The sequence below is a fragment of the Penicillium crustosum genome, assembly GCF_028827405.1.
Source record: "Penicillium crustosum strain IBT 35664 chromosome Unknown utg000001l_segment0_segment0, whole genome shotgun sequence".
NCBI classification, from domain to species: domain Eukaryota; kingdom Fungi; phylum Ascomycota; class Eurotiomycetes; order Eurotiales; family Aspergillaceae; genus Penicillium; species Penicillium crustosum.
The window spans coordinates 6,585,150-6,609,005 of NW_026623122.1; the positions used below are offsets into that span (position 1 = coordinate 6,585,150).

General features: G+C 50.2%; 12 protein-coding genes across 12 annotated transcripts; 6 read left to right on the top strand and 6 right to left on the bottom strand.

Moving 5' to 3' along the window:
- Positions 1 to 611: 611 nt before the first annotated feature.
- niaD (nitrate reductase NiaD) lies at positions 612 to 3,551 on the top strand (the record flags this gene model as incomplete). Its single annotated transcript, XM_056870240.1, has 7 exons — positions 612 to 873; positions 934 to 1,033; positions 1,088 to 1,346; positions 1,419 to 1,654; positions 1,706 to 1,929; positions 1,985 to 2,608; positions 2,662 to 3,551. The coding sequence occupies 7 exons, from the start codon at positions 612 to 614 to the stop codon at positions 3,549 to 3,551; spliced, it is 2,595 nt and encodes an 864-aa protein (XP_056735024.1).
- A 249-nt stretch (positions 3,552 to 3,800) lies between these two features.
- Positions 3,801 to 6,713, bottom strand: N7487_002494 (tubulin gamma complex associated family protein; the record flags this gene model as incomplete). The annotated part of the gene is made up of 2 exons (XM_056870241.1): positions 3,801 to 6,541; positions 6,596 to 6,713. 2 exons carry the CDS (start codon positions 6,711 to 6,713, stop codon positions 3,801 to 3,803), a joined length of 2,859 nt encoding a protein of 952 aa, XP_056735025.1.
- Positions 6,714 to 6,912: 199 nt separating this feature from the next.
- N7487_002495 (EAF7 family protein) lies at positions 6,913 to 7,828 on the top strand (the record flags this gene model as incomplete). Its single annotated transcript, XM_056870242.1, has 4 exons — positions 6,913 to 7,108; positions 7,166 to 7,311; positions 7,375 to 7,576; positions 7,641 to 7,828. The coding sequence occupies 4 exons, from the start codon at positions 6,913 to 6,915 to the stop codon at positions 7,826 to 7,828; spliced, it is 732 nt and encodes a 243-aa protein (XP_056735026.1).
- A 457-nt stretch (positions 7,829 to 8,285) lies between these two features.
- N7487_002496 (Isocitrate dehydrogenase NAD-dependent) lies at positions 8,286 to 9,260 on the bottom strand (the record flags this gene model as incomplete). The annotated part of the gene is made up of 3 exons (XM_056870243.1): positions 8,286 to 8,357; positions 8,416 to 9,136; positions 9,208 to 9,260. The coding sequence occupies 3 exons, from the start codon at positions 9,258 to 9,260 to the stop codon at positions 8,286 to 8,288; spliced, it is 846 nt and encodes a 281-aa protein (XP_056735027.1).
- Positions 9,261 to 9,286: 26 nt separating this feature from the next.
- N7487_002497 (uncharacterized protein) lies at positions 9,287 to 9,832 on the bottom strand (the record flags this gene model as incomplete). Its single annotated transcript, XM_056870244.1, has 4 exons — positions 9,287 to 9,331; positions 9,391 to 9,477; positions 9,610 to 9,675; positions 9,746 to 9,832. The coding sequence occupies 4 exons, from the start codon at positions 9,830 to 9,832 to the stop codon at positions 9,287 to 9,289; spliced, it is 285 nt and encodes a 94-aa protein (XP_056735028.1).
- A 313-nt stretch (positions 9,833 to 10,145) lies between these two features.
- N7487_002498 (exocyst subunit SEC5) lies at positions 10,146 to 13,315 on the top strand (the record flags this gene model as incomplete). The annotated part of the gene is made up of 2 exons (XM_056870245.1): positions 10,146 to 12,503; positions 12,557 to 13,315. 2 exons carry the CDS (start codon positions 10,146 to 10,148, stop codon positions 13,313 to 13,315), a joined length of 3,117 nt encoding a protein of 1,038 aa, XP_056735029.1.
- A 120-nt stretch (positions 13,316 to 13,435) lies between these two features.
- Positions 13,436 to 14,114, bottom strand: N7487_002499 (uncharacterized protein; the record flags this gene model as incomplete). Its single annotated transcript, XM_056870246.1, has 2 exons — positions 13,436 to 13,932; positions 13,988 to 14,114. 2 exons carry the CDS (start codon positions 14,112 to 14,114, stop codon positions 13,436 to 13,438), a joined length of 624 nt encoding a protein of 207 aa, XP_056735030.1.
- Positions 14,115 to 14,684: 570 nt separating this feature from the next.
- On the top strand, positions 14,685 to 17,395 carry N7487_002500 (uncharacterized protein; the record flags this gene model as incomplete). Its single annotated transcript, XM_056870247.1, has 2 exons — positions 14,685 to 15,228; positions 15,356 to 17,395. The coding sequence occupies exons 1-2, from the start codon at positions 14,974 to 14,976 to the stop codon at positions 17,393 to 17,395; spliced, it is 2,295 nt and encodes a 764-aa protein (XP_056735031.1). The 5' UTR covers positions 14,685 to 14,973.
- An 835-nt stretch (positions 17,396 to 18,230) lies between these two features.
- Positions 18,231 to 20,206, bottom strand: capA (adenylate cyclase-binding protein; the record flags this gene model as incomplete). The annotated part of the gene is made up of 5 exons (XM_056870248.1): positions 20,019 to 20,206; positions 19,635 to 19,890; positions 19,273 to 19,574; positions 19,047 to 19,216; positions 18,231 to 19,012 (listed from the first exon to the last, which is right to left on the bottom strand). Exons 1-5 carry the CDS (start codon positions 20,063 to 20,065, stop codon positions 18,231 to 18,233), a joined length of 1,557 nt encoding a protein of 518 aa, XP_056735032.1. The 5' UTR covers positions 20,066 to 20,206.
- A 253-nt stretch (positions 20,207 to 20,459) lies between these two features.
- Positions 20,460 to 21,758, top strand: N7487_002502 (ribokinase family protein; the record flags this gene model as incomplete). Its single annotated transcript, XM_056870249.1, has 3 exons — positions 20,460 to 20,520; positions 20,580 to 20,840; positions 20,896 to 21,758. 3 exons carry the CDS (start codon positions 20,460 to 20,462, stop codon positions 21,756 to 21,758), a joined length of 1,185 nt encoding a protein of 394 aa, XP_056735033.1.
- A 134-nt stretch (positions 21,759 to 21,892) lies between these two features.
- Positions 21,893 to 22,279, bottom strand: N7487_002503 (uncharacterized protein; the record flags this gene model as incomplete). The annotated part of the gene is made up of 3 exons (XM_056870250.1): positions 21,893 to 21,950; positions 22,018 to 22,200; positions 22,257 to 22,279. The coding sequence occupies 3 exons, from the start codon at positions 22,277 to 22,279 to the stop codon at positions 21,893 to 21,895; spliced, it is 264 nt and encodes an 87-aa protein (XP_056735034.1).
- Positions 22,280 to 22,565: 286 nt separating this feature from the next.
- N7487_002504 (mitochondrial 54S ribosomal protein mL44) lies at positions 22,566 to 23,774 on the top strand (the record flags this gene model as incomplete). The annotated part of the gene is made up of 1 exon (XM_056870251.1): positions 22,566 to 23,774. The coding sequence occupies one exon, from the start codon at positions 22,566 to 22,568 to the stop codon at positions 23,772 to 23,774; it is 1,209 nt and encodes a 402-aa protein (XP_056735035.1).
- Between the last annotated feature and the right edge of the window lie 82 nt (positions 23,775 to 23,856).

Here is a 23,856-nt window from a genome sequence, read left to right on the forward strand (position 1 = left end):
GGCAGTCATTTTAATTTTAAGAAAACTAAATCCCTCGTTCTTCTAGGCCTGATACTACGTGATCTGTGACATTACATGGTGAGTCGTACGAATCAACAAATGGTGGCTAATCAGAGTGTGAAGCCGGAACAAACAGGAACGGCGCATATCCTCCCATATCCTGATAGTTCGATCTCCGCGGAGATGACGGTTTTATGTCGACTGTGATTGGCTGATAGGGTTACAGGCTTATCTCAACGTCTGATAAGAATGAACAATATACATGACTGGGCTTTGATGAAATTCTGATGTTAGAAAAATTGTGGAGGAATGTGGATCAAAAGCAGTTTCGAATCCGCGGAGATCTATAAAATTCCTATGATGATGGTCATATTGGATGGGGCTGAGGGCCACTGAGGGTCACCGAGAATCTTAGGCCTAAATGCTCATATTTGCAGTCAATTGTGGATATTTACATCTTAAGAACTGTTCGGATTTATTCTACTTGGTTTTTTTTTTATATATTTTTGTCAATTTACTTATCTTATTCTGGAAGAAATTTCGACCCTGTTTATTATATACCTACAATTTGATAGCACAAAACAGCGTAGGAGCCTCGCCTCAGCACCATCATGGCCAGCATAACCACACAAACGATAACAGAATCCGAAACAATCTCTTTCAAAAATGCCCAAATCACAGTCGAGGACATCATTCCAAGTCCAGGGGAGCCCGACATCCCACTCCCACCACCATCAAAGAACCCCGTCGACATCTTGGACGTGGATAAAGGCACACCAGATAACCATGTACCTCGCGATCCACGATTGATTCGGTTGACGGGAGTTCACCCATTCAATGTGGAACCACCATTGACAGCATTGTATAAAGAAGGTATGGTATTCATTCCCATTTGTTATACCGAAGCCGACAAGCTAAGTCGATATACCTAAGGCTTTCTCACATCCCCGGAACTGTTCTATGTTCGGAACCACGGGCCAGTGCCCCAGGTCCGCGATGAGGATATCCCGGATTGGGAGATTAGTATAGAAGGGTGAGTGTAATCGAAACCATACTTGCGGTCCCGAATAACTGACGGATTAGCTAGGTTGGTTGAGAAACCATTAGTCCTGAACTTCCGAGAAGTACTTCAGAAGTACAACCAGATCACCGCACCAATCACACTCGTTTGTGCGGGCAACAGGCGCAAAGAACAGAACACAGTCCGGAAGTCAAAGGGCTTCTCATGGGGTCCAGCTGGTTTATCCACGGCACTATTCACAGGACCTATGATGGCAGATATTCTGCGCAGTGCGAAGCCACTTCGACGAGCGAAATATGTCTGTATGGAGGGTGCTGATAAACTGGTGAGACTTCCCTATATCATGTTCTGAGGGTGTCAGGAACTATCCCCGAGCAGAGACTAACACATCCCATAGCCGAATGGATTTTATGGAACTTCAGTCAAATTGAACTGGGCCATGGACCCAAATCGAGGAATCATGTTGGCTCATAAGATGAATGGCGAAGACCTTCGACCAGACCATGGCCGTCCTTTGAGGGCAGTGGTGCCTGGCCAAATCGGAGGTCGGAGCGTGAAGTGGCTGAAGAAGTTGATTCTGACTGATGCCCCAAGTGACAACTGGTATCATATCAATGATAACCGAGTACTCCCGTAAGTCCCCCCATTATACAATCGTGCATTGACTTCTACTAACAGTGTCAGGACAATGGTGTCGCCGGAGATGTCCGCCCTAGATCGCAAGTGGTGGACCGATGAGCGATATGCCATCTATGAACTTAACGTGAATGCGGCGGCTGTGTATCCACAACACGAGGAAGAGATCGATTTATCCACAGCCGGACCCACGTATACAGTCAAAGGATATGCATACGCTGGCGGTGGCCGGAGAATAACAAAGGTTGAGATTTCTCTAGACAGAGGCAAATGTATTTACACCCCGGACTCAACGATGGAACGTGGCTAATGTCTGTTATCATCTAGCGTGGCGCCTCTCAGAGATCGAATACGCAGAAGATAAATACCGCGACTTTGACGGCGACCTGTTCGGCGGCAAGGTAGACATGTGGTGGAGGGAGGCATCTTTCTGCTGGTCTTTCTGGTCGCTGGATGTCCCAGTGGCAGACCTAGAGACTAGCGATGCAATCCTAGTCCGTGCAGTGGACGAGGCGCTGAGTGCCATGCCGCGTGACATGTACTGGTCTGTCCTGGGCATGATGAATAACCCATGGTTCAGAGTGGCGATCACCAAAGAAGGAAATACACTGAAATTTGAGCACCCAACACATCCAGCCAAGGCTGGAGGGTGGATGGAAAGAGTCAAGAAGACTGGTGGTGACTTGCTCAATGGTAACTGGGGTGAAAGGGTTGAAGGCGAGGAACTCGTCGAGCCTGAGCCCGTGAAGGAAATCAACATGAAGAAAGACGGCGTGAACAGACAAATAGACTTGCAAGAGCTGAAAGCTAATAGCACCAGCGAGAAGCCCTGGTTTGTTGTCAATGGCGAAGTGTATGATGGTACAGGCTTCCTCGAAGGTCATCCCGGAGGAGCGATCAGTATTACATCTTCTGCTGGTTTGGATGTATCCGAAGACTTCCTTGCAATTCGTGAGTCATAAGTAAAATACCACCACACTATTGCACTGCTGACTTTCCCCCAGATAGTGAAACCGCCAAAGCAATGATGCCGGACTACCATATTGGCACATTAGACAAGGCATCTCTCCAAGCGTTGAAGAGCGATTCAGCTGGGGGTTCTAGTGAACCACGTGAAGTGTTCCTTCAGTCGCGGACATGGACAAAAGCCACCCTCACAGAGAAGAGGGATGTGTCCTGGGATACTCGGCTATTCGTATTCGACCTGGAACATAACAAGCAGACACTCGGCCTACCAATCGGCCAGCATCTGATGATCAAAGTCCAAGACCCATCAAATAACGAGGCAGTCATCAGATCCTATACACCAATGTCAGACACAAACCTGATAGGCAAAATGGAGTTGCTCATAAAGGTCTACTTCCCAACGGATAGCATTCCAGGAGGGAAAATGACCATGGCTCTCGACAAGCTGCCGCTCGGCTCAGAAATTGACTGCAAGGGTCCGACAGGGCGGTTTGAATATCTCGGCAACGGCCGGGTCTCAATCAGCGGCAAAGAGCGCCATCTCCGCTCTTTCAAGATGATCTGTGGAGGAACTGGCATCACACCAGTCTTCCAGGTTCTGCGGGCTGTCATGCAAGACGCGCAAGATCCCACGACGTGTGTTGTGCTAGACGGAAACAGGCAGGAGGAAGATATTTTGTGTCGTTCTGATCTTGATGCTTATGTGGAAACCGATTCTCGGAAATGCACTGTCGTGCATACGTTGACTAAAGGGTCTGATACCTGGACTGGTCGTCGGGGCCGCATTTCCGAGGAACTTCTCGCGGAGTATGCGCCTCCAGAAGAGCAGAGTATGGTTTTGGTCTGTGGCCCTGGGCCTATGGAGAAGTCTGCTCGCAATATTCTTCTTGCCCAAGGCTGGGCCGAGTCGGATCTTCACTTTTTCTAGGTTTGGTGCGGGTGGTTTGGAGTTTGGGCTGTACGTTAATAATGGGTATGAGGCAGATAACATGCTAGCCAGAAAGATATGACATTGCGATTTCATTTGCATAGAAACGAAGTGAATTTTGAAGAATCTCGTCAATCATAAATCATAACATGTCCAAGCAGTACGCATCAAACAGATATAGAAGCTCTAGGTCAAGTCCAATAGGTTGTTCTTTACACATTCTGAATGTGCAGCAACGGATTCCTTCGATCAATAGTAGTTTTTCACGTCTAGTCTCACCCGTAGATGCTCAAAGACGCTGGTTGGGTCTGTCCGCGAAGAGAAGAATTCCCCTGATTTGGCCATTGATTTCGAAGTGGCCTTTCCGGACTCCAGGCTGCGGAGGTAGTTGACAAAGGCAGAGGTCTGTTTTCTAAAAGACTGGTACAGGTGGAGAACAGCTCCTTCGCTTTCGTTGCGCATCCCGATTCCATCTGCTCTTGATAGAAGGCTGAAGCCCAGAATAGTGCCGAAAATGGATTCAAGCAGTTTGGCCGCCTGCGCATGGCGCTTGCTGAGGAATAATGCGAACAGCATCTGGTCCAACATGTCTTCGTGATAATCACGAAGTCGTGGTACCGAGTGCGCTGCTTCAATCGTACCATCAATGTCACCACGGTTGAGGCAGTGCTCGATCTTGGTAAGTGTGTTTTGGAAGCGCTGCCAGATGGATCCGATGCCAATATGGAAGCAGTAATCACTGACCGCTAGCACAAAGTGTTGGGCATCCACCCTAAATTTCTGGTATACATTGTGTGTGTCTCCTGCTAGAGATACTCGAGCAGTAGAATCCCGGATAAGTCCTTTGACGGCAGAAACCATGCGGATTAACCGAAGCAAATGCTTGAAGAGTCGATCATATTTATTCAAAGAGCGAACAGTAATGAGAGATTCAAGGACTTCTGGCGGCGTGTACTGCAGACGAAGGAAGTCCAAAGCCTCTATTGCATTCGGGTTTTTACACCGTTCGATTTCTTCGTCTGTCAGTTCTCGAATTCCGAAGCTCAGGCCGCCAGGCAACTCATTATCCTTTTGAATGTGGGATTTCTCGTCGTCTTCTGTGTTTGTGTTGCCGAAGTAACAATCTCCCAACAGGCCAATCAACACGAGTCGCAACTCTGAACTAGCTGGAGGCCATGTATCACGACTGCCGAGGCGTAAACCGGTGTCAACACCACTGCGCACTTTCCCAGCTTTTCGCTCTCCACTTTCCATTTCCGGGTCGAATAGGGAATTAGAAAGCCGGGCGACAAATGAGCCCTCTCCCAACAACTGGAAGCGCCATTGCATGTTTAGATGATGGCGAATTCGATGTTCTTTAAAGAGAAGGTGCAGGCAAGAGTAGTCGATGAGAAGTGCCTGCGACGAAAGAATGGGCGCAAGAGATAGATGGAGGCCAGATGCCAATTCAGGACCGAGATAACTTGCTGCATTGGCGTGTTCAGTTTCAACTCCACGGGCTTTATCAAGCAGTTGCTTAAAATCATCTTTTGAAAGAGCCTTGTGATCTGTGACCGGCCCCGAAGCATTCTTTTCATCATCTATGTCGAAAAGTTCAAAGGCCGCCGTTGTAAGTTCTGTGTGGGCGATTTGATCGACACCCTCGGTGACGACATTTGATGGCGAATCCTGCAAGCCTAAATCACCTTTATGATATCTCTTGATCTCAGCGCGGAGCTTTGACTCGTACTCTTGGGCTTTCGTTTGAATTTGCTCAATATCAGCCCAAGTGGTCGCACAATGCAGATGAAGACCACCAGTTCGCGAGAGAACATCACGCCGTGCGATAGGATGGTGAGGGTGGGATCGTTTCAATAGTTGAAGACTTCGCCCACTTTCAAAGATGGAACGGGCTTGGTCGGCCGGGATGAAAGACGGCATGTGGTCCGCTTGATAGATGTGGTCGATTCGTGCTGGCCCAGTCCTGAACTTGACAGCATCATGAGTATTCAGTTGGACGAAGGCTTTGCCGCTTGCCATGGATTCTTTCAGAGCTGCGTCTTCGGGTCTAAGCCCAATCCAAGTCTCAATGAATTTGAACCATGGCTGAATCACTCGAATCACAATTTCATGCATAAGGTTCTCCATCCAGCCAAACTTCTCGGCAAAAAAGGCTGCACGTTCCATGACAATTGACATAACTTGCGCGTCCGAGACAGCCCTTTGCGCAGCACCAACAATAGCTGCCAGGGCACCTATCAAGTCCCCGCAGCGGTGGAATAATGCCTTTATTTGTAGGAGTGAGGCAATATTCTTTGACTGGTTAGAGATCTGCTGTTCAAGGTTGAATATTATTACAGCAACCGTGCTGCTTAATGTGAACAAAGCAGTAAGTTCTTTGCATTTGACTGGCGGGTTTTGCGCAAACAGCCGCATGCGCTGCATATCGGTACCACATTGTAGCATATATTCAATCACATTTTCCAATGCCAATGAGCTAATACCAGAAACCCGGATATCCTTCAAATGTCTTTCAAATTGGTTGGTGCGTTGCTCGTAGCGAAAGAATGCAGAGCTCCAGCCAAGCCCGAGACGAAGCAGTGATCGAATGAACACATCTGTTCGAACTATTGGAGTTGGTACAACATCTCTCTTTGTTATGTATTGCTGTGCCAAAACTGCATCGAATCCCGCTGGGCCAGATTCACTAAAGTAGACAGACACAGGCTCTTGGAAAGACCTGTGTTGATATCTCTCCCATGACTTCTGTGGAGGTATTTGGCCAGGGTCTTCCTGAAGTAAATCCAAGGACCATATATTGTTATCATCCCCTGAGATGTCTCTTAACGAATCACAGGTGGTGTCAGACTCGCCGTCTATAGAGGGATTGATGATCGAGTCGGTAAATGATTCAGGTTTGTCCAAGCCGGTTGGAAAGAGATCCAGCTTCCATACAGGGTCGATCTTATCTGCGGGCTGTGGGTATATCTCAAAGCAGGATGTAGTATCATCTATGGGAAAAGAGTGTTATTGAAGGTTCTAGGGAATCTGCGGTTGACACTTACCACTTAGAGTAGTGTTCCATGGTAGCGATCCCAATGGCTGTAGGGCTTCTATGCTGAATTTGGATAGTCTCCAGAGGCTTTCACTGGAGAAAGGATCCAGCTCATAATCGCAATCCATAGTGAGACCATGCTCAAATGAGCGAGATGTTTGACGCGTGAAAGTTCCAAGGTCCCGCGACGGAGATGGCTATCGCCGTGCACAGACCCTTGATAACAGAAAGTGCCCTCGCTTTACTCGAAGCTCAACCACTACCTCCCCTCTCCAATTTCATTCTTTCCTACTTCCTGTGGTCCTCAAATATTGCACCTAAGCTACAATGCCTCCAAGAAAAAAGACCAAGCGTGCGCACTCGCCTACACCCCAAGATGATACTGTGGCGGAGTCGAGCGCAAACACTCCGTCAAGCGACAGCGTCAGCAAGTCAGACACCGACTACGACCTCATCACAGATCCCTGGACAGACGAACAAGAAACTGCGCTCCTCAAAGCGATCATAAAATGGAAGCCAGTTGGTGAGTTCAATGTCCATATCTCTTAGGTCCACAACGCAGCTAACCGTCTCGCCATAGGCCTACACAAACACTTTCGGATGCTCGCAATCTCGGATTACCTCAAGAGCCAAGGATACGCACCCTCCACAGCGGAACATATGCGGATTCCAGGGATCTGGAAGAAGCTAGGCTCATTATACAACTTGGAAGCTCTTGACGAGCGGGTAAGCGTTGATCGAAGCTTTATCCGCGCTGGTTCATTTTGCTGAATAAGGATACCTTCACAGGAAGATTCAGTGATCACCGATGTCAACGAAGACGACGAAGGATCCGGTGAGATGTATTGCACATTTGAGCTGCCGTATGACGAGTACGGCGATATGATGTTTGAAAGGCGGCTGGCGATGGAAGAGTCATTATCGCCAGTTACTAGTCGTGCCAGCCGCGCAGGCGGATCGCGGCGAGGAAGCACAGTCGCAGATACAGATGGTAAGGAGCGATATGATTTACAGCCTGGCGTACAACCCATAAACTAACTTCTTGCCCGCCACAGAGCCAAGGTCTTCTCCCGCCCCGTCTCGAGGTCGCATATCCCGCCCCTCCACGCGTGGAACACGCTCAACTCGGCTGCAGGTGGAAATCGGCCCAGGGAGTCAAGGCAAAGTATCAGACGAGGGAGGCGATTCGGCAGAAGACACTGGTGCGAATGATGAGGATGACGAGGAAGGTGAGGAGGGGTGAGGAGGGCATTAGTGACGAAGATGAGGGCGAGGGCGAAAAAGGTGGTTCGCGGAGCACCCGAGCGCAGACATCTCGATCCAAAGCCAAAGATAACAGGCCATCGACTGGCACTGCGACACGCAGGACTGCCCGACGGCGTTAACAGGGCCAAGTTTTCAATATGGGCTCTAAACTTTGATACCTATGGAGTTTGGGGGATGGCGTTCTCTTTTGTTTTAGTGATGTGTATGACTATGCAGGCATCTTGTACCTTATACTACAGTAGCAGAACCGATCAATCTACGATACCGATCTACCAAGACATGATTGAAGCAGGCTCAATGTTGTTTAAGATTCAGGCGCCTCCAGGTAACCAAAAGTAGGTATATTTCGATCGCTATAGCTCTAATGTCGTTCGAAGGGTACAAAGGGAATAGATCAGGGGGTCATAGTACAAGGAGTGTCAGCGGCGCTTGATTTACAGGCGCTTGATGATAGCTCCAGCGTACTCGTGGGTCTTGGCCTTGCCACCAAGATCACCGGTGAGGGTCTAAAGGTCACGGGGTTAGTAATGCGCGGTAACTGTAGGAAGAGTTGTAAAAGCTTACCTTGCCCTCGGCGAGAGTATCGAAGATGGCCTTCTGGATGCGGTTGGCGTGGTCGTGGAGACCCATGTGCTGCAACATCATGATACTGCTAAGAAGCATAGCAGTGGGGTTGGCGAGGCCCTTGCCGGCGATATCGGGGGCGGAGCCGTGGACGGCCTCGAAGATGGAGCACTCGTCACCAATGTTACCGGAGGGGGTGAGACCGAGACCACCGATCAGGCCGGCGCACATATCGGACAGAATGTCACCGTACAGGTTGGGCATAACGAGGACCTTGTCGTTGTAAGGGGTAGGGTCGGTGACGATACGCAGGCATGAGTTGTCCAGCAGCTCAGCGTCGAACTCAATATCGGGGAATTCCTTGGCGATCTCACGGGCGGTGTTGAGGAACAGACCGTCGGACATCTTCATGATGGTGGCCTTGTGGACAACACGGACCTTCTTCTTGTTGATGGACTGCGCGTACTGGAAGGCGAAACGGAGGACACGCTCGGAAGCTTCGCGGGTGATGAGCTTGATGCTCTGCACGACACCGTCGACAACAACGTGCTCAATACCGGAGTATTCACCCTCGGTGTTCTCACGAATGAGAACAGTGTCGACGTTGTCGTAGGGGGTCTTGTAGCCAGCGATGGAGCGGCAAGGACGCAGGTTGGCGAACAGGTTGAAAGTACGGCGGAGAGTCAGGTTCAGGGAGACGTGACCCTTGCCAACGGGGGGTCTGGAAAAGCCAAGTTTAGTATCGCAGTCCAGATGCGGGATATATGGAGGGAATTTGAGGCCGGAACATACAGCGAGGGGACCCTTGAGGGCGACGTAGTTGCGGCGCACACTGGCAATGGCATCGTCGGGAATGGCGGTCTTGCCATCCTTAAGGATAGGGGGTGACATCAACGGATTCCCACTTGATGGGGGCCTATTATTGACTTAGTATTTTGATCGTGTTAAAGAGTTGACTCGTTGCGAAATCGCTACCTTTGCGGCCTCGAAGATGTCCTTAATGGACTGAGAGATCTCAGGACCAATACCATCACCCTCGATCAGAGTAACAGTGTACTTGCCCTATTTCAAAAGATCAATTAGCATTGTCATGGTTATACACTTGGTGATGTGCTCGATTTATGGTCGGTGTGGGCTGCGCGGCTGGCACCGGCATGGAGAAGAAAAACAGGTTCGGGTGGGAGAAAAACGTACATCAGGACCCTTCTGACCCTTGAACTTGGCAACAGCCTCCTGTGCAGGGCTGGCGTAGAAGCGGATCTGTTTAAAAGGTCGAAATTTAGTCAATTGAGCATTGATAGCGACTGGGTTGTCTTGAGGGGGTTGGTACCTGCGCGATAGGAGCAGCAAATCGGGGGGCCACGCGGGACGGGCGCATGCACTGGCGAGCGACAGAGAAGTTCCGGGCAGCGATCATCTTGAAAGATCCCTTCAATTTCTTGGGGAGAAGATTAGAGGTGGTGAGGGGGAGGAATGAAAGAAGGAGAAGGGGAGAAAGAATCAAATCTCTCGGCGCCGCACCGATCCGACCGACCCTCAGACCGCATTGGTGGTTTCATTTCCCCCCCGGCCCGAGTCCACTCTTTGACCTGGTGTCCACTCTTGACTACCAGCTATAGGTTCTCAGCATTGATTAGGGTTCTGCTATCAGATCTTGGTCACCTGCAGAGTGACCACCCTGATTCTCCTTTGTATTTCAATTCGTCCTAGCTACTGCACACCTGGCAATAATGGCGGACCTCGACGTCGCAAGCCACTACAACCTACCCTCCGAGTTCCCCGAGGAATGGCCGGCATCTTTAGACGTGGCCGATGAGCCAGAAGAACAACCAGTTCAGCGAACAGACTCCCGTCCACGCAAGTCCCGATACATAGCTCTCGAACGCAGTACCAGTGATTGGAGAGGCAAGTTTGGTTCACGAAGAGGGAAGGAGGGCAGAGACAATGCGCGGGAAGATGAGCCCGATCCCTTGGGTACAAGCGACAGCGTTCTCCGGATTCTCAAGCAGCGAGGAGTGCCATTGGAGGAAGAGGGCAAATCACGGTACCTGTTGTCATCGACATCATTCTCGCCCGCACTATTCCTATCACAAGCGCATCACTCAGCCTCTATCGAATCACTGATGGGCGGCCTGGATAACTTGTCGCATTCCATCGACCAGAAGTCGGCGTCGCTGAAAGTGCTGGTGGAAGCCAACTTTGAGCGTTTCGTGCGTGCCAAGGCAACTATCGATAGCGTCTACACTGAGATGAGAAACCAGGGCGTTGATAAGGACCCACGTCTTACTCCCCGCAGGTCAGGACATTTCCGGAGCTATTCAGGTCAACACCGGAGTGTATCTCCTGCCCCAGTGGCTCCTAAGAAGACCGCTCTGGTCAAGGAGAGCGAGTTCGGCATGAAGGGTATTAGAGGTCCTTTGGTTGAAGCTTCTGTCAAGGCCGAGGAGGTGTGGGGGCCGGCTCTTGGGGGTCGCGAACGAGAGCAGGTACTGAAGTCGGTGGTGGAGACCATGGAGAAACACCGCGATGTCTATGAAATTGGAAGCCACCTGTCCAAGTCCATCCAGCAACGTGATTACGATGCTGTCTTTGAGCAGTATACCAAAGCAAGGACACTCGCTAATCAGGCGAAAAATATCGCTGAGCAGGCATCCACCTCCCGCCGGCATCTAAACGACTCTGAGACACACACCATTTTGGCTATGGGCCGGATGTGGATGGACGTTGACCACCAAATCCACGACTTTAAGCGTGATCTCTGGAGGCGTCTTGCCGATGCCCCCACCACGTCAACTACAAGCACAGCCTTGGGACCTGTGGAAGAACATATGGAGTTGATCGGAGCATTGTTGGAACTCGGCGTCGAAGACAACCCTATCTGGACATGGCTTCAGAGTCGCTATGAATTCTTGAAGACAAAGATCACAGGGTTCTGTGACCGATGCAAGGTTGAAATTGAAATTTTAAGAAGAAGACTTGCCGGCGGAGAGAGACCAACTCCACAGGCTACGGCATCCTATCTCCGCCTGGCACCTCGAGATGGTGCGGTAGAGGTACCAGGGAGACTAGACACGGATCAAGTCATTGAGTTGTGGGAATGCATACAAACTTTCCTAACCCGACTTCTGTCCTCGCAAAGTGGTTTACTGGGCGAAGTTTTGGATTTCTGGGAAGTCGCACAATCATTCATTGATGGCAATCGACAACGGCTTTTGCCCGCCGGGTTCGAAGGAGAGAGTCGCAAACATCACCACCTTTCAGACGATAATATTAAGGAACTAGAGATGGGTATCACAGTGCTGGTCAATATCATTCGAGAGAACGTCGTGGCCCTCTTCACGGAACCCCCAACCGAGGATATCTCCCTACTGTTCTCGCCAATTCCGGCAAGTCCATCAACCCCAGAGTCGAGGGGTATTACTCCAACAGAGTCCCGCTTCAAGCTCGATCCGAAGAACCTACCATATCCTCCCCCAAAGCTTGGAGAGCACTGGGAGGATTTCGCATTCTGGCCACCATTTTCCAATTCTCTCAGTGGAGTGCATTATCTGAGTAAATTCCTCGCCACCGTGGGCACCGCGGCGAGCGAAATGGCAGCCCTAAGGCCGATTGGCGGCTCTGGAAAAACCTATGACCTCCTCAAAACCCTTGTTAGTATTGCCCGGGAACGATGTGCACGTGTGGCGTGTGCTGCCTGGAGTAAAGATGCGGAGATCTGCAAAATGTTAGAAGACTGGACACGCGATTCAGAGAACCGTGATTTGACTAAGATGCCCGGGTTCTTTGTGGCTTTTGAGAGTGCTGTCCTTGTAGGCATGCAAAAAATCCTTTACATCTCGGAAGCTATGGCAAAGTCAGGTTCTGTGGATGTTGTCACTCAGCCGCCTGCGAAACTGCTTCAAATGGTCCGCTCTCAGTTCGTATCGAGTGTTTACAAGGCGTTAAGCGGCCTGGTCGAAAACGCCGAGCGCCTGACGACAGTAGATGAAGAAAATGAATGGATTATTGCTCGACCAGCAATGACAAGCCAAGCGACTGACGCAGCGTTGTCGATTCTCTCAGCTGATTCGGTCGATTCTTGGAATCGGGTAAGTGGCGGTCCAATTTGATGTGATATCTAAATAACTGACCACATAAACAGAATGTTCGAATCCTTCTTACACTTTCAAATCTCAAGGCTCTACAGGCCGACCATGTCCCACAGCTTATCTCGAACTTTGAGACATCCTTCTCAGTGAAGCTAACGGAAGAGGCCAAGACTGTCCGGGACGTGCTAAGCCAGATTGAAGACAGGCTATTCCAGTCATATATCACCCCGACTACTACCTTATTGAACAAAACAATCACCGCTGGCATTTCATCTCCGGACTGGGAGCCGTCTGTTGACAGGCCGGAGCAAGTCCGCCCATATGTCTACAACACTATGCTGACCATGGTGCTGGTCCACACAGAGATCTCCACAACAATTCCATCTACTGTGTCACCAGGTGCTAATCGCGCTGCGTCAAGCTCACCTTCCTCGCTGCTGGTCACCGTGTTAACACATCTCCTTTCTCAAATTTCTTCATCATTGCTTGATGCCTTCCGTGCTCGGTCTTCCTTCTCGTTAGCAGCTTTGATGCAAGCTACCTTGGACACCGAGTTCATTGCACAGACTCTTTCCGCGTATATTACTGAGGAGGCATCTAATGTACAAAGCCAGATCTACGTCGAGCTAGATTGTCGTACCACAAACGAGGCTCGCACGAGACTGAAGGCCGAACTAGGAGAAATGCGAATTATCCTAAAACGGCTCAGAGATCGGACGAAGGGAGAGTTTGCTTGTTTCAAAAAGCCGAGAAGCGGCGGTGGTGGAAATGGCGGAGGGGCCTCCAAGCCTTCCGCTGCAGCCGCGACATAGGTTTAGCAAGACAGTTAAAGAATCGAATATTGAATGCTTTGAATTTCTTTAATTTTTTCATATCCAACCGGGTATCACGAAAACATAGTCCACATCATGTGTAGTTCTTGCCTTTGCTCTCTAATTCTGACCAACCATCCGCTGCACGCGACTAAGCAGCGCATTGCTCTCTCTACCTAATCTTCTCTTCCCAAACTGGTCTGGCCGCTTCGCGCGCAACAGCTTCTCACGCTCATTTTGTTTCGCCTCACGATCCTTCTGTCGTGCTTCCTCCGCTTTCCTCCGCTTCTCTGCAAACTCCATCTCCTTTGAGAATGCAGAAGGCTTTGGCCTGCGCTCTCTCTGTTTGCCCTCGCCTCGTGGGCGCCGTTCTGGTCTAGGTGCAGGTGCCGGCTCGGCCTCGGGCTCGTTCAACATGGCTATGCGATCCGGATGAAGTTCCAGAGTCGTTGTGTCATCACCGGCCTTTTCCTCATCCTTCCCAGTTGTTATTTCATCTGCTTCGGCGGTGTCGTACACGGATCTCCTTGGTGCGATGGCAAGTTCTTCGGCTTTGATCTTGGCATAGGCCTTCTTCACTTTGGCTTTGTGAATCAAGTCATTTTTGATCTTTTGGGCTGTTGTTAATTGTTCGTTAGTCTCATTCGAGGCATAGCTTTCGGGCACGCTCACTCTTGCGACGATATGTGCCATCTGGTAAGTTGGCGGGTCCAACGCTAAAACCCTTGCGCTTCTTGGTCGCGGGATCGCCCTTCGATGCTGGAGCAGCATCGCCGTCGTGGGTACGTTTCGGTGCCATTTTGATATTCAAACAAAACAAATGTGTTTCGTCGTGACGTGTGTTGGAATCGAAAAGCTTTTGGAGAAGAAAAAAAAAGTGGCGATCTCCGCACGGAACATCGGTCTCGGCCACTAACAGCTAAGTATGAACTTTTTGAACCATACAATAGATGTATACAACGCTTTTTGTCTGACTTAATTTTGATTCTAAAGGATTGAAATGATAGTTAATGAGTATTTAGAATATCTTCTACAATATCATCTACAATGTGTACAATACATGCGACATTATCAAAGATTATATTATCATTTTAGCTGGTCTGCACACTATGTGTGCCCTTTTTCTCCCTCTATTTCTCCCCAACATCTGTCCCATTTTTTTAGGCATCAAGCCTCTAAGGTCATTATTGAGACCTAAAGAATGCAAATATACAACATATTACAATGTAGCCCTGGAGGACTACCCAATCACTGCAATACAACGTCACTGGTCCATCACATGACGTTCTCAGTCCGGATCTCCGAGATCGACGGGTGCCCACCTCATTCAACGACACAAATGCACACGACCTACTCAATACTTTCTTCCCCTATTCAACCATTTTTGAGGCATAAACTGGGCATTCATACATTTGAGAGAGCAAAAGCCAGGCCAAGGGTGTGACATACAAAGTACTCTCTTCTATATAATCCGCTATCTCCTTCACCAATCAGTAAAATCACTGCATATACCCGAATCATACTGGTACACCGCATTCAACTTGGACCCCCCACCACGGCACAGCTCGGCGCTGGTTTCAAAAGGTGCTACGTGGGTGGCCTCCTGAAATGTCACCTTTAGCGTTTCAGGCCTTATAGTCTGCCCTTATCACGCCACCATGCCCCTATTTCGAGATCCGGATCGGCGGCGTCATTATCTATGGTCACCCGACCATGGCAATCGCGAACGCCCGACCACAGGGTCCTCCCAGTCCCCGCTAAATGATCTCAATTTCCATGAGATAGCTGCTCCAGAAATGACAACCAACTCTATGCATTCAACGGCGTTGGATCCGCCCAAGTCCTGGGCGAATGACCGGGAGGAACTCATACACCGCATCAAAGAATCTTCGCCTTGGAGACTTCAACATATGGTATGTGAATCTATCCGTGAATTTGAAAGCAGATACGTCTGTTTTCTTTTATTTTCGTTATATTTTCTTTCACTTTTCTTTGATAGTCCAACCCATCTCAAGTATACGTCGGCTAACATACCAATAGTCCCCGGATAGGCACAACAATGGTGTATTTAACTCTCGGACCTCACCAGAGCAATCACAGACAGCAGCGAAGGAGCATGAAGGCCGCTCTCTTAGCCAAGAATATCACACCAAAGCGACAGAGGAACTGGAATCGCCGGCCGATATCCAGAGACCTCGATCCGCATTACACTCCGGTGATTTCAGGGAAGGCGCCACAGATCCCCATGACTCAAACGCTCCTGGGTCTCCTTTTCCCGGGCCCAGCTCGGCTTCTCCCTTTGCTAATTTCAGCTCCTCTCCTACTACTCCCTGGTTTGGAGCACCGATTTTGCCACCCGATTTGCGAAGGACAAGCACATCAAATGAACATCGTCAATCTGATGATATTTTGAATGCTCGCGCTCGTGCACCGTCAGTGGGTTCATTCTCATCAAGCTATATTCTGAAAGCTCCCACCAGTCCCCTAGTATACCAAGCGAATAATACCGACTTGGACTTTTCGTCCCGTGTTGACCATGGGGACGTTTCGGAGTCTTTGGAGAGAAAGAACCGGCGCCGTACTTTGCCACCAGAGACATTTGGGAATCTCCAATTCTCCCTACCAAGCCATCAAATTCCTAGCCTTGGCAGTCCATCTCCACCCAGACGGCAGCATGATATATTTACCAATCAAACGTCCTTGCCTCGCCGGTCATTAACCTCGGCATATAGTCTTCAACTCGCACCGTCCCCGGGAGGGCAGATCTCACCATCGCGAATAAGAAGGCCATCTTTTGTCTCCGATATCTTATCAAACTCCCACGCACCGATGGTAGGGTCTTACGAGGAGTCAATTTTGCGCGGAAGAATGTCAATGAATCCTTCCAAGCCGCTGGATTTCACGGCTCAGATCGGTGTCCTAGGCAAGGGGAAATGCAAAGGCCATCTCAAATGTCCACCACATGTTACGGTCCCATTTTCGGTTGTTTTCTACAGCTATCCAACCTCGGGGTGTGGCCGCTCAATCTCAGACGACAATCCAAGTCCCTATGTGGGACAGATTGACTTGGAAAATTCCCTCCCAAAAGAGAATCCCAATCCGACTCGACGCCGCAGGCGAAATCCAAATCCCACGGCACTACATGAAGACGCTCCCGTCATAAATGCAGTAAATGATACTCGTACAAGTGGTGCTGAGTCACAACGCCGTCGGGAAAAGAAAAATCGCAGGTCAGAATCGCCTAAATGCCCTCCAGGAGGGTCTTACCGGATTCCCCAACAAGGTCAACTACAAATCATAATCAAGAACCCGCACAAGACAGCAGTCAAGCTTTTCCTAGTTCCATACGACCTCAGTGATATGGAACCTGGTACGAAGACCTTCATTCGACAACGCAGCTATTCGGCAGGTCCGATCATCGATATGCCGCTCAGTGCACGGAAGAATTTTGGGACCGATCGCCCTGAAGCTTCCTTGAATCCCACAGAAGACCCTCGAGACAAACCCACGTTGCGATACCTCATTCATCTGAACATCTGTTGTCCTGCACGCGGGCGCTTTTACCTACATTCGACTATTCGCGTGGTTTTTGCAAACCGCGTCCCGGATGGCAAAGAGAAATTACGGAATGAGATCCAAAATCCCGAGCCTCGGTACACACCATACAAGCCATCCCGAGAGTCTTCCATCTCAAGTACTGCGAGCACAAATGTGCGCCTGGGGATTGAACAAGCTTCCAGCAGACGGAGTATAGCCCAGGGAGTGATCCCTCATCTCCATCCACATGTATCGTCTCCTAGCGATTTCCCCTCACAGCTAGATGTGCCAAGACCCATGGATGTTACGGGTGGCCCGCAAGATACTCCTCCGCATAGTTCGTCTCAGTACAACAAACTCACCAAGCACGATGAGGTTTACAGACGTCATCCAGGCGGTTCAGAAGCCAGCGAGAGCCTACTCGCCAAAAGACTCCGAGGCCTCGATGTGCACAGGTCAGAGTCCACAGTAGACGAACGGCATCCACTCAAATTAGGCTTCTATGATCGACCATCTCCCACACATAACCACTGCCCTCGCTGAATGAACTCAGCGCAATATACTCCAAGAACCTCTACCTCGCCATTCAGTATAATAATAGCACCATCCAACACTTATTTCCGACGTGTATCTTGGCCCTGACTTGACATATCATCTCATTTCCTATCTACGCCATTCTCAAAGAACAGCACAGAACAGTATGACATAGGCGCAACTGGTTTGCAGCCGATCCCCTGTTTATACTAACCTACATAATAGCGCCGAGTGTTTTTTTATTCATAGTGATTCACGCCCAGGCTATGTGTGTATTTCTTTTCTCTATCACTTGGGCGTTTAGTTGGGCTGCTTTCATTATCAGTGCTTTATGGATATATTGGGGAGCCCAGGCGCATGGGTCATTGACTATACCCCCTTTCTATAGTTCTTTTTGGTATCTTCCGTGCTCTCCGTGTGGTTTTACCGTTTACATTAAGTTTATCTGTTGGTGAGGTCAACTTGTTGCATTTTGGAATTAGTTATATATATTTCGTCGTGTGAACTGTGTTGCTGCGCGATTTTAACTTTCATCCGTGCCTGCCAACAATGTACATCAACGGCGGATATATATTGGGGAGTGTTCACATTCAAGAGTTTTTGATTTATAGAAAGACGTAAGGTAAGATTTCATGGGATGTATACCTAGATAAGAATAGGCGGGTTGGATTTCTGCAATTTATATCTACAGAGCGCTAGATACAGCAACTAAATTATCCAAACAAGTGTCAAGCCATCTAGGAAGAAGTCTATGTGAGCTCGACCTGTCGAACATGATGTATTACAATTCTTTGGAATCCATGAAAATAAAATTACATGGACCTCTTCAACCAATGAGCCTAGCTTAACCAGCATGCTCCACGATCTCGCTCACCAGCACGCCGTTCTTGATGTAGCTCTTGAACTGCTCGGGTAGAGGGCACTCCTTGGTATCTTCATCAGTGCCCTCCGGCGGCGGAAGGTTGATGTTAATAGCGGAGCACTTGCTAGTGAAGATCTCGGCGTTGAGGCTCTGCTGGCCGAGGTAAACGGCTGCACCATCAACCTGATCCAGCAGCAGAGTGGGGACCGTGCCGTCGATCTGCACAGCGAACTTGGGGCACTTGATGACGTCAAGACTGCTGACGAGAGAGTCGACGATGAGGGAGAGACCAACGCAGTTATCGATGGCAATAGCGTTGGCCTTGTTGGAGACCTTGATGATGGTCTTGTTGCAGCGGCTAATGAGGATGGACTGGTTCTGCTGCGCGGGGATCTCGATGATATCGCCAGGGGCATCAAAGTTCTCGACGAGCCACTTGCTGCCCTCGAGTTCCTTGCGGGGTGGCTTGCGCGCACGCATGTTCTCAGGCTTGGGCTTTTTGCTAGGTGCTGGCGACTTGCCCCGCACGGCGCTAGAGCCTTCAGACTCTGGAACAATTGATCCGGCACGCAGGCTGGGGTTCTTGTGTGTCATCTGCGATTTGTCGACCTTGCGAAGGGTGGAGGTGATACCCTCTCCCTGGTTGAGTTGGTTGAAGACGGCGCCCATGTCTGCTGCTGGTGCTGCGGGGGCCGGAGCGGGGGGAATACCAGGAGGTGGAGGTGGAGGAGGAGCACTGCCACCAGGGACGTTGAGGGCAGGGACTGGGGGAGGAGGGGGAGGGGGGAGGAGGGGCACCGCCAGTGACTGGAGCAGGTCCGCCCTTAGCCTGCTTCAAAGCTTCCAAAGCATCAATGCCTGACTCATTATTCCATGTCAGACCCTGGGGGAAGTGCTTCTTAAGGTACACCGCAAGAGCCTTGAAGTTCTGATAGTAGGCTTTGATGTATTCGACATGTGCCTTGTCCCTGTCAAACTGTCAACCTGGGGGTTCCTTCAAAACATCATCAACAGGAGTGCTCACTTGTCCTTGTACTCCTTCAGCACCTTATTTCCGTAGTATTCAATGCCACCGATCATGTCCGTGACATACTCCGCGGGCTTGCTTTCAAAGAACCAAGCAAGCGCGATAATACCCTCCGCAACAGCGCTCAGGTGGTTGAACAGCGGCGATGCTCTGTTTGATTCACGAATGTTGTTAATGTTATCGGATGCTTTATGCAGATCCGTCATTAACTCCGGGGGTTGGGTATCAGGCTTCTTGGCCTTCGTCACAACGAAAAGATAGGTGCGTTCAGCTTGGAAGGCTTGAAGGACGGCTTTGGACTATAGATCCAGTCAACAACTACTCGCGACATACCAAGTTCATAGACTTCAAAAACATACCTGCTCAGCAACCAGACCGCCGATCTTCTCTCCCAGCTTGACAAAGTTCTGAACATCGCCCTTGATCAATGCATCGAAGTCCTGAATTTGCGGTGGAACCGGGGCGGCCACAGGGGCTGCGGGCGGAGGAGGGGAAGGCTTAGGGGGTGGTGGAATAGCGGGTATGGAAGAAGGAGAGCCGGTCAAGGACTTTGACGCGCTAGAGTCATCGTATGACATCGCCATATCCTCCAAGCGTGAGGTCGCTGCCTCGAGCCTGTAGATAAGTCCAATGTCAGTCAAGTGTGCTGGATATAGGTGTTAAAGCGGCTTAGTGGGGATTAAGCCGAAAGTAAACGAAAGAAACGCCATGAGCCAAACACTGCTAGCATTATGGATACATACCGCTTGATGAGGGTGGTGAAATTATGCATATGGCCGCCGGACGCCATGATAGGCAACACGTTGCTCCAACGGTGGAAGTGGAAAGATAAAGGGGATGATTTGAGTAGGTTGAAACCGAGGGATTGTCGAAAAGCAAAACCTCTCTTCTATTGAGATTTAGGCACTCGAGTTCCAAAAACACACGAGGTGATAAGGAGTGGAAGGAAGACAAAGGCCGAAGCTCCTGAGGTCCGCAGATGACCTAGACGTGGTATGGTACGTTACAACGGGATCCGTTGGTGGAAATGACGTTGCGGGGTATATTTGGTAATTATATTACCATCCGATCCACTGTAAGATAGTCGAAACTCCCCCAAACACTTGTTTCGGTTCTTTGTCTCCTTGTCTCATTCTGAACAACCTTCTTCTTTGTTGTGTCTATACATAGCATTAGCTGCAAATATGGTGGCCCAAGATCAGCCTACTGAGGTCGAGTTTTGCACCTTGGGAATGTTCATAATCGGTATGGTTTACTTCGTCCCCTAAAGTGGGATGTAGACTCACAGGTGTATTGTTATTCAGATGATATTGATTTCGGCGGCTCAAGGCCCGGTGTGAAGAATATCCTCGGTGGTGCAGCGTCATTCGCAGTCGTGGGTGCCCGGTTGGTCTCAGGCTCAAAGTATGCACGATCTGTGAGCTGGATCGTGGATGTTGGCTCCGATTTCCCTGCTGAGACGCTTGATGTAATCAAATCATGGAACACAGCCTGCATTTTTAGAGAGGACCCTAGCAGGCTAACAACGAGAGCCTGGAACGGATATCACCCTGATGAGAAACGAGGTAAGTTTCCGGTGATGTCTCTTAAAGGAACATACTGTGGTGACTGACCGGGCAGACTTCAAATACTTGACTCCGAAATTAAGACTTGAGCCTGAAATGTTGTCCGATTCACAGGTGTGGTCCAAGACATTCCATATGGTCTGTTCTGCATCTCGTTGTATGTCTATAGTGCATGATATTCTGCAGCGACGAGATGAATTGCGGGAGGCAGGGAAAGCGCCGTCTGCCGCTCATGCTTCCAGGCGCCCAATCTTCGTCTGGGAGCCTGTCCCCGATCTCTGCACTCCAGAAGAACAGGATAAGTTCTTCGCCGCAAATAAAGTTGTGGATGTGGTGAGTCCTAACCACATGGAGCTTGGCATGATGTTTGAGCATCCTGGTTGGACCGAGAAGAGCCAACTAAGCCAGCAGCTAGTCCAAAGGATTACAGACTCCGGCATTGGCCCCGATGGAAATGGCATGCTAGTTATCAGGGCAGGAAAGGATGGTAGCTACGCCTACTCAAAGTCTAGCAAGATTTGGCTTCCCGCATATCATCAACCCGATGCCTCAGGTGCTACGCCTGTGGTTGACCCCACGGGTGCGGGCAACTCTTTCCTTGGTGCTCTAGCCCAAGGCATGGTCACCGAAGGCCGAGAGCCATTCCAGGTCATTGGCTCTGTTCTATCAAATTCCGAAACTTGGAAGAAAGCCCGTGATTCTTGGGGGAATTACCAACACTATCCTATGGCGCTCATTTGCGCAACCGTCGCAGCTGGCTTTGTAGTCGAGCAAATCGGTGTGCCACAAATCGACGTTGATGGAAACGGAAAGGAATTGTGGAATCAGTCTGAATTCACGGAACGTGTCCGCCTGTACACGCAGCGATTCTTGAGGACACTTGACGAGTCTCCTCAGAGACATCTCTTAGTCAATTGACCAATGGCCCAATGAGGAACGCCCTTTTATTGTCGTACAGCACACAAGTGATCAAATAGTAGAAAAACAAAAAGAAAAGGTTCCGTCCTGCTGAGAATCCGCCTACAACCGCCGTCCAATATGCTGGACCTTGTTCATGAGTCGTTCTTGGCGGCTTGTTGGCTCTCGTGTTCCCGAATTTGCCTGCTCCAGCTATAAACCAAGAAAAGTAAAGGTCAGCATAAGGTATACCAAGTGACATGGGGTTCGGGTAACGGACTATCGGCTGGGGAAGAAACGGCCGGGCTCGGGCATCTTGTCGCGATATTCCCGATCAGCGCTGATGCTGAAGGCGACAGCAGCGACACCAATGACAAAGGCGCCCATGATCGCAGTGTTGGCCCTCCAGTTAGCTGGCTGGGCGTACCAACCACCAGAGGGGGACCAAACTTCCTTGGGGTACCTGCCAGGTCGAATCCATTAGCTCCTGGTGGGGTTATGAAAATCACGGGAACGTACGGAATCTTTCCACCTCCACCCATTGTGACGAAGATGCAATTGAAGGGGTTGTTAGGGAAATAAAGCGAGCGTAGGGCTTGTAGTTCTTGAAGGTGGAAGCCGAAAGGGCCGTCTCGGTCGCAGGTCTGATGCCAAGGCGCTAGGTCCACATTGGGTTTAGCGCAACCTCACACGACTTGGCCATCCCGTGACTGCCGCGACAATTTCTCTTCTCTCTCGTTGTTGGTATGCTAATTGATTGCGTCGCGATTCTCCCTTCCGTCCATTGTATAATCCTTTTACGGCCCTCAGAATACCACAATCGCCCAAATGAAGAGACTGCAACTCCAAAGATGGAGCAGTTCAGTCCTTTCGCCGCGGGCTCGGACTGTTAACCGTCTGCATCAACACATCTACGGGCAACGGTATCAATCGACCGCTCCCCCGGTCCAAGCCCGTGATGATCAGACAACAGCGATTTTCGAGGAACCAGCACCTTTGGATGAGCAATTGGCTCAGATTGTCAAGGACTCCCACACCCGCCACTCGCAGCTCCAATATCCCTCTCCCCCAGTCGAAGCAGCTCGACAATCTGCAAAACTTGCCGCTCTCCACGCTCGACTCTACCTACCTTCCAGATTACCTATCGAGACACTTGCACGGACACTAGTCGATGCATCAGCAGACCCCAACCCGAATTTCAACAATGCCTCGCTGGCCACTCTCGGTCACGACCTCCTTTCCTACTACGCAACCGAGCACCTTATTTGCACCTACCCTCGTCTGCCCTTGACAGTGATTTTTGCCGCCATGTACGCATACGCTGGGCCCAAGACCCTTGCCTCGATGGCACGAGAATGGGGTGTTGACTTGGCCGCCTTGCCCGGTGGTGAGGTCGATCCCGGTCTGTTGCAGTTCCAAAGGCTCGAGCCTGGCACCGAGCTTCCCTCGGGCCCGACCCACCCCACAGCACGCCCATATGAAGCACAGAAGAATTGGAGGAAAACAGTCACTTCTAAGATTTTCTACGATGATGAATTTGGTGACCCGCTCAAGGGAAACAAGTCGTCTGCGGCTGGTGTCACCACCGAGCAAGCGAGCGCTGAGTTCGTCCGAGCTGTTATGGGCGCCATCTACCTGCACGCTGGCCGCGCCGCTGCTAAGCGATTCTTCGAGCAACATTTCCTTTCACGACACCTCAACATCTCAGAATTGTTCAACTTCCAGGCGCCAGCCCGTGACTTGACCCGCTTGTGCGCTCGCGAGAGCTTCGAGCGTCCAGTCGCCAAGGTCATTAGTGAGACTGGCCGTAAGAGCAGACACCCCGTCTTTGTGGTTGGTATCTTCTCTGGTCAGGACAAGCTTGGGGAGGGCGCTGGCGCCAGTCTGATGGAGGCCCGCGAGCGTGCTGCTGTTGCCGCGCTGAAGGGTTGGTACCTCTACAGCCCGCTTTCTGTGCGCGTTCCTAGTGCGATGGAGGAGCCAACGGCCGTACCGTGGAAGCCGGTCCACGTTGACCTGGGCGAGGTCATTGTTTAAGATATTTGGTGCAATGGGATGCCTTGGTTCAAGGCACGGTAACATATTATTTCATGTCCCTTTTTTTTTTTGTCATCTCGCT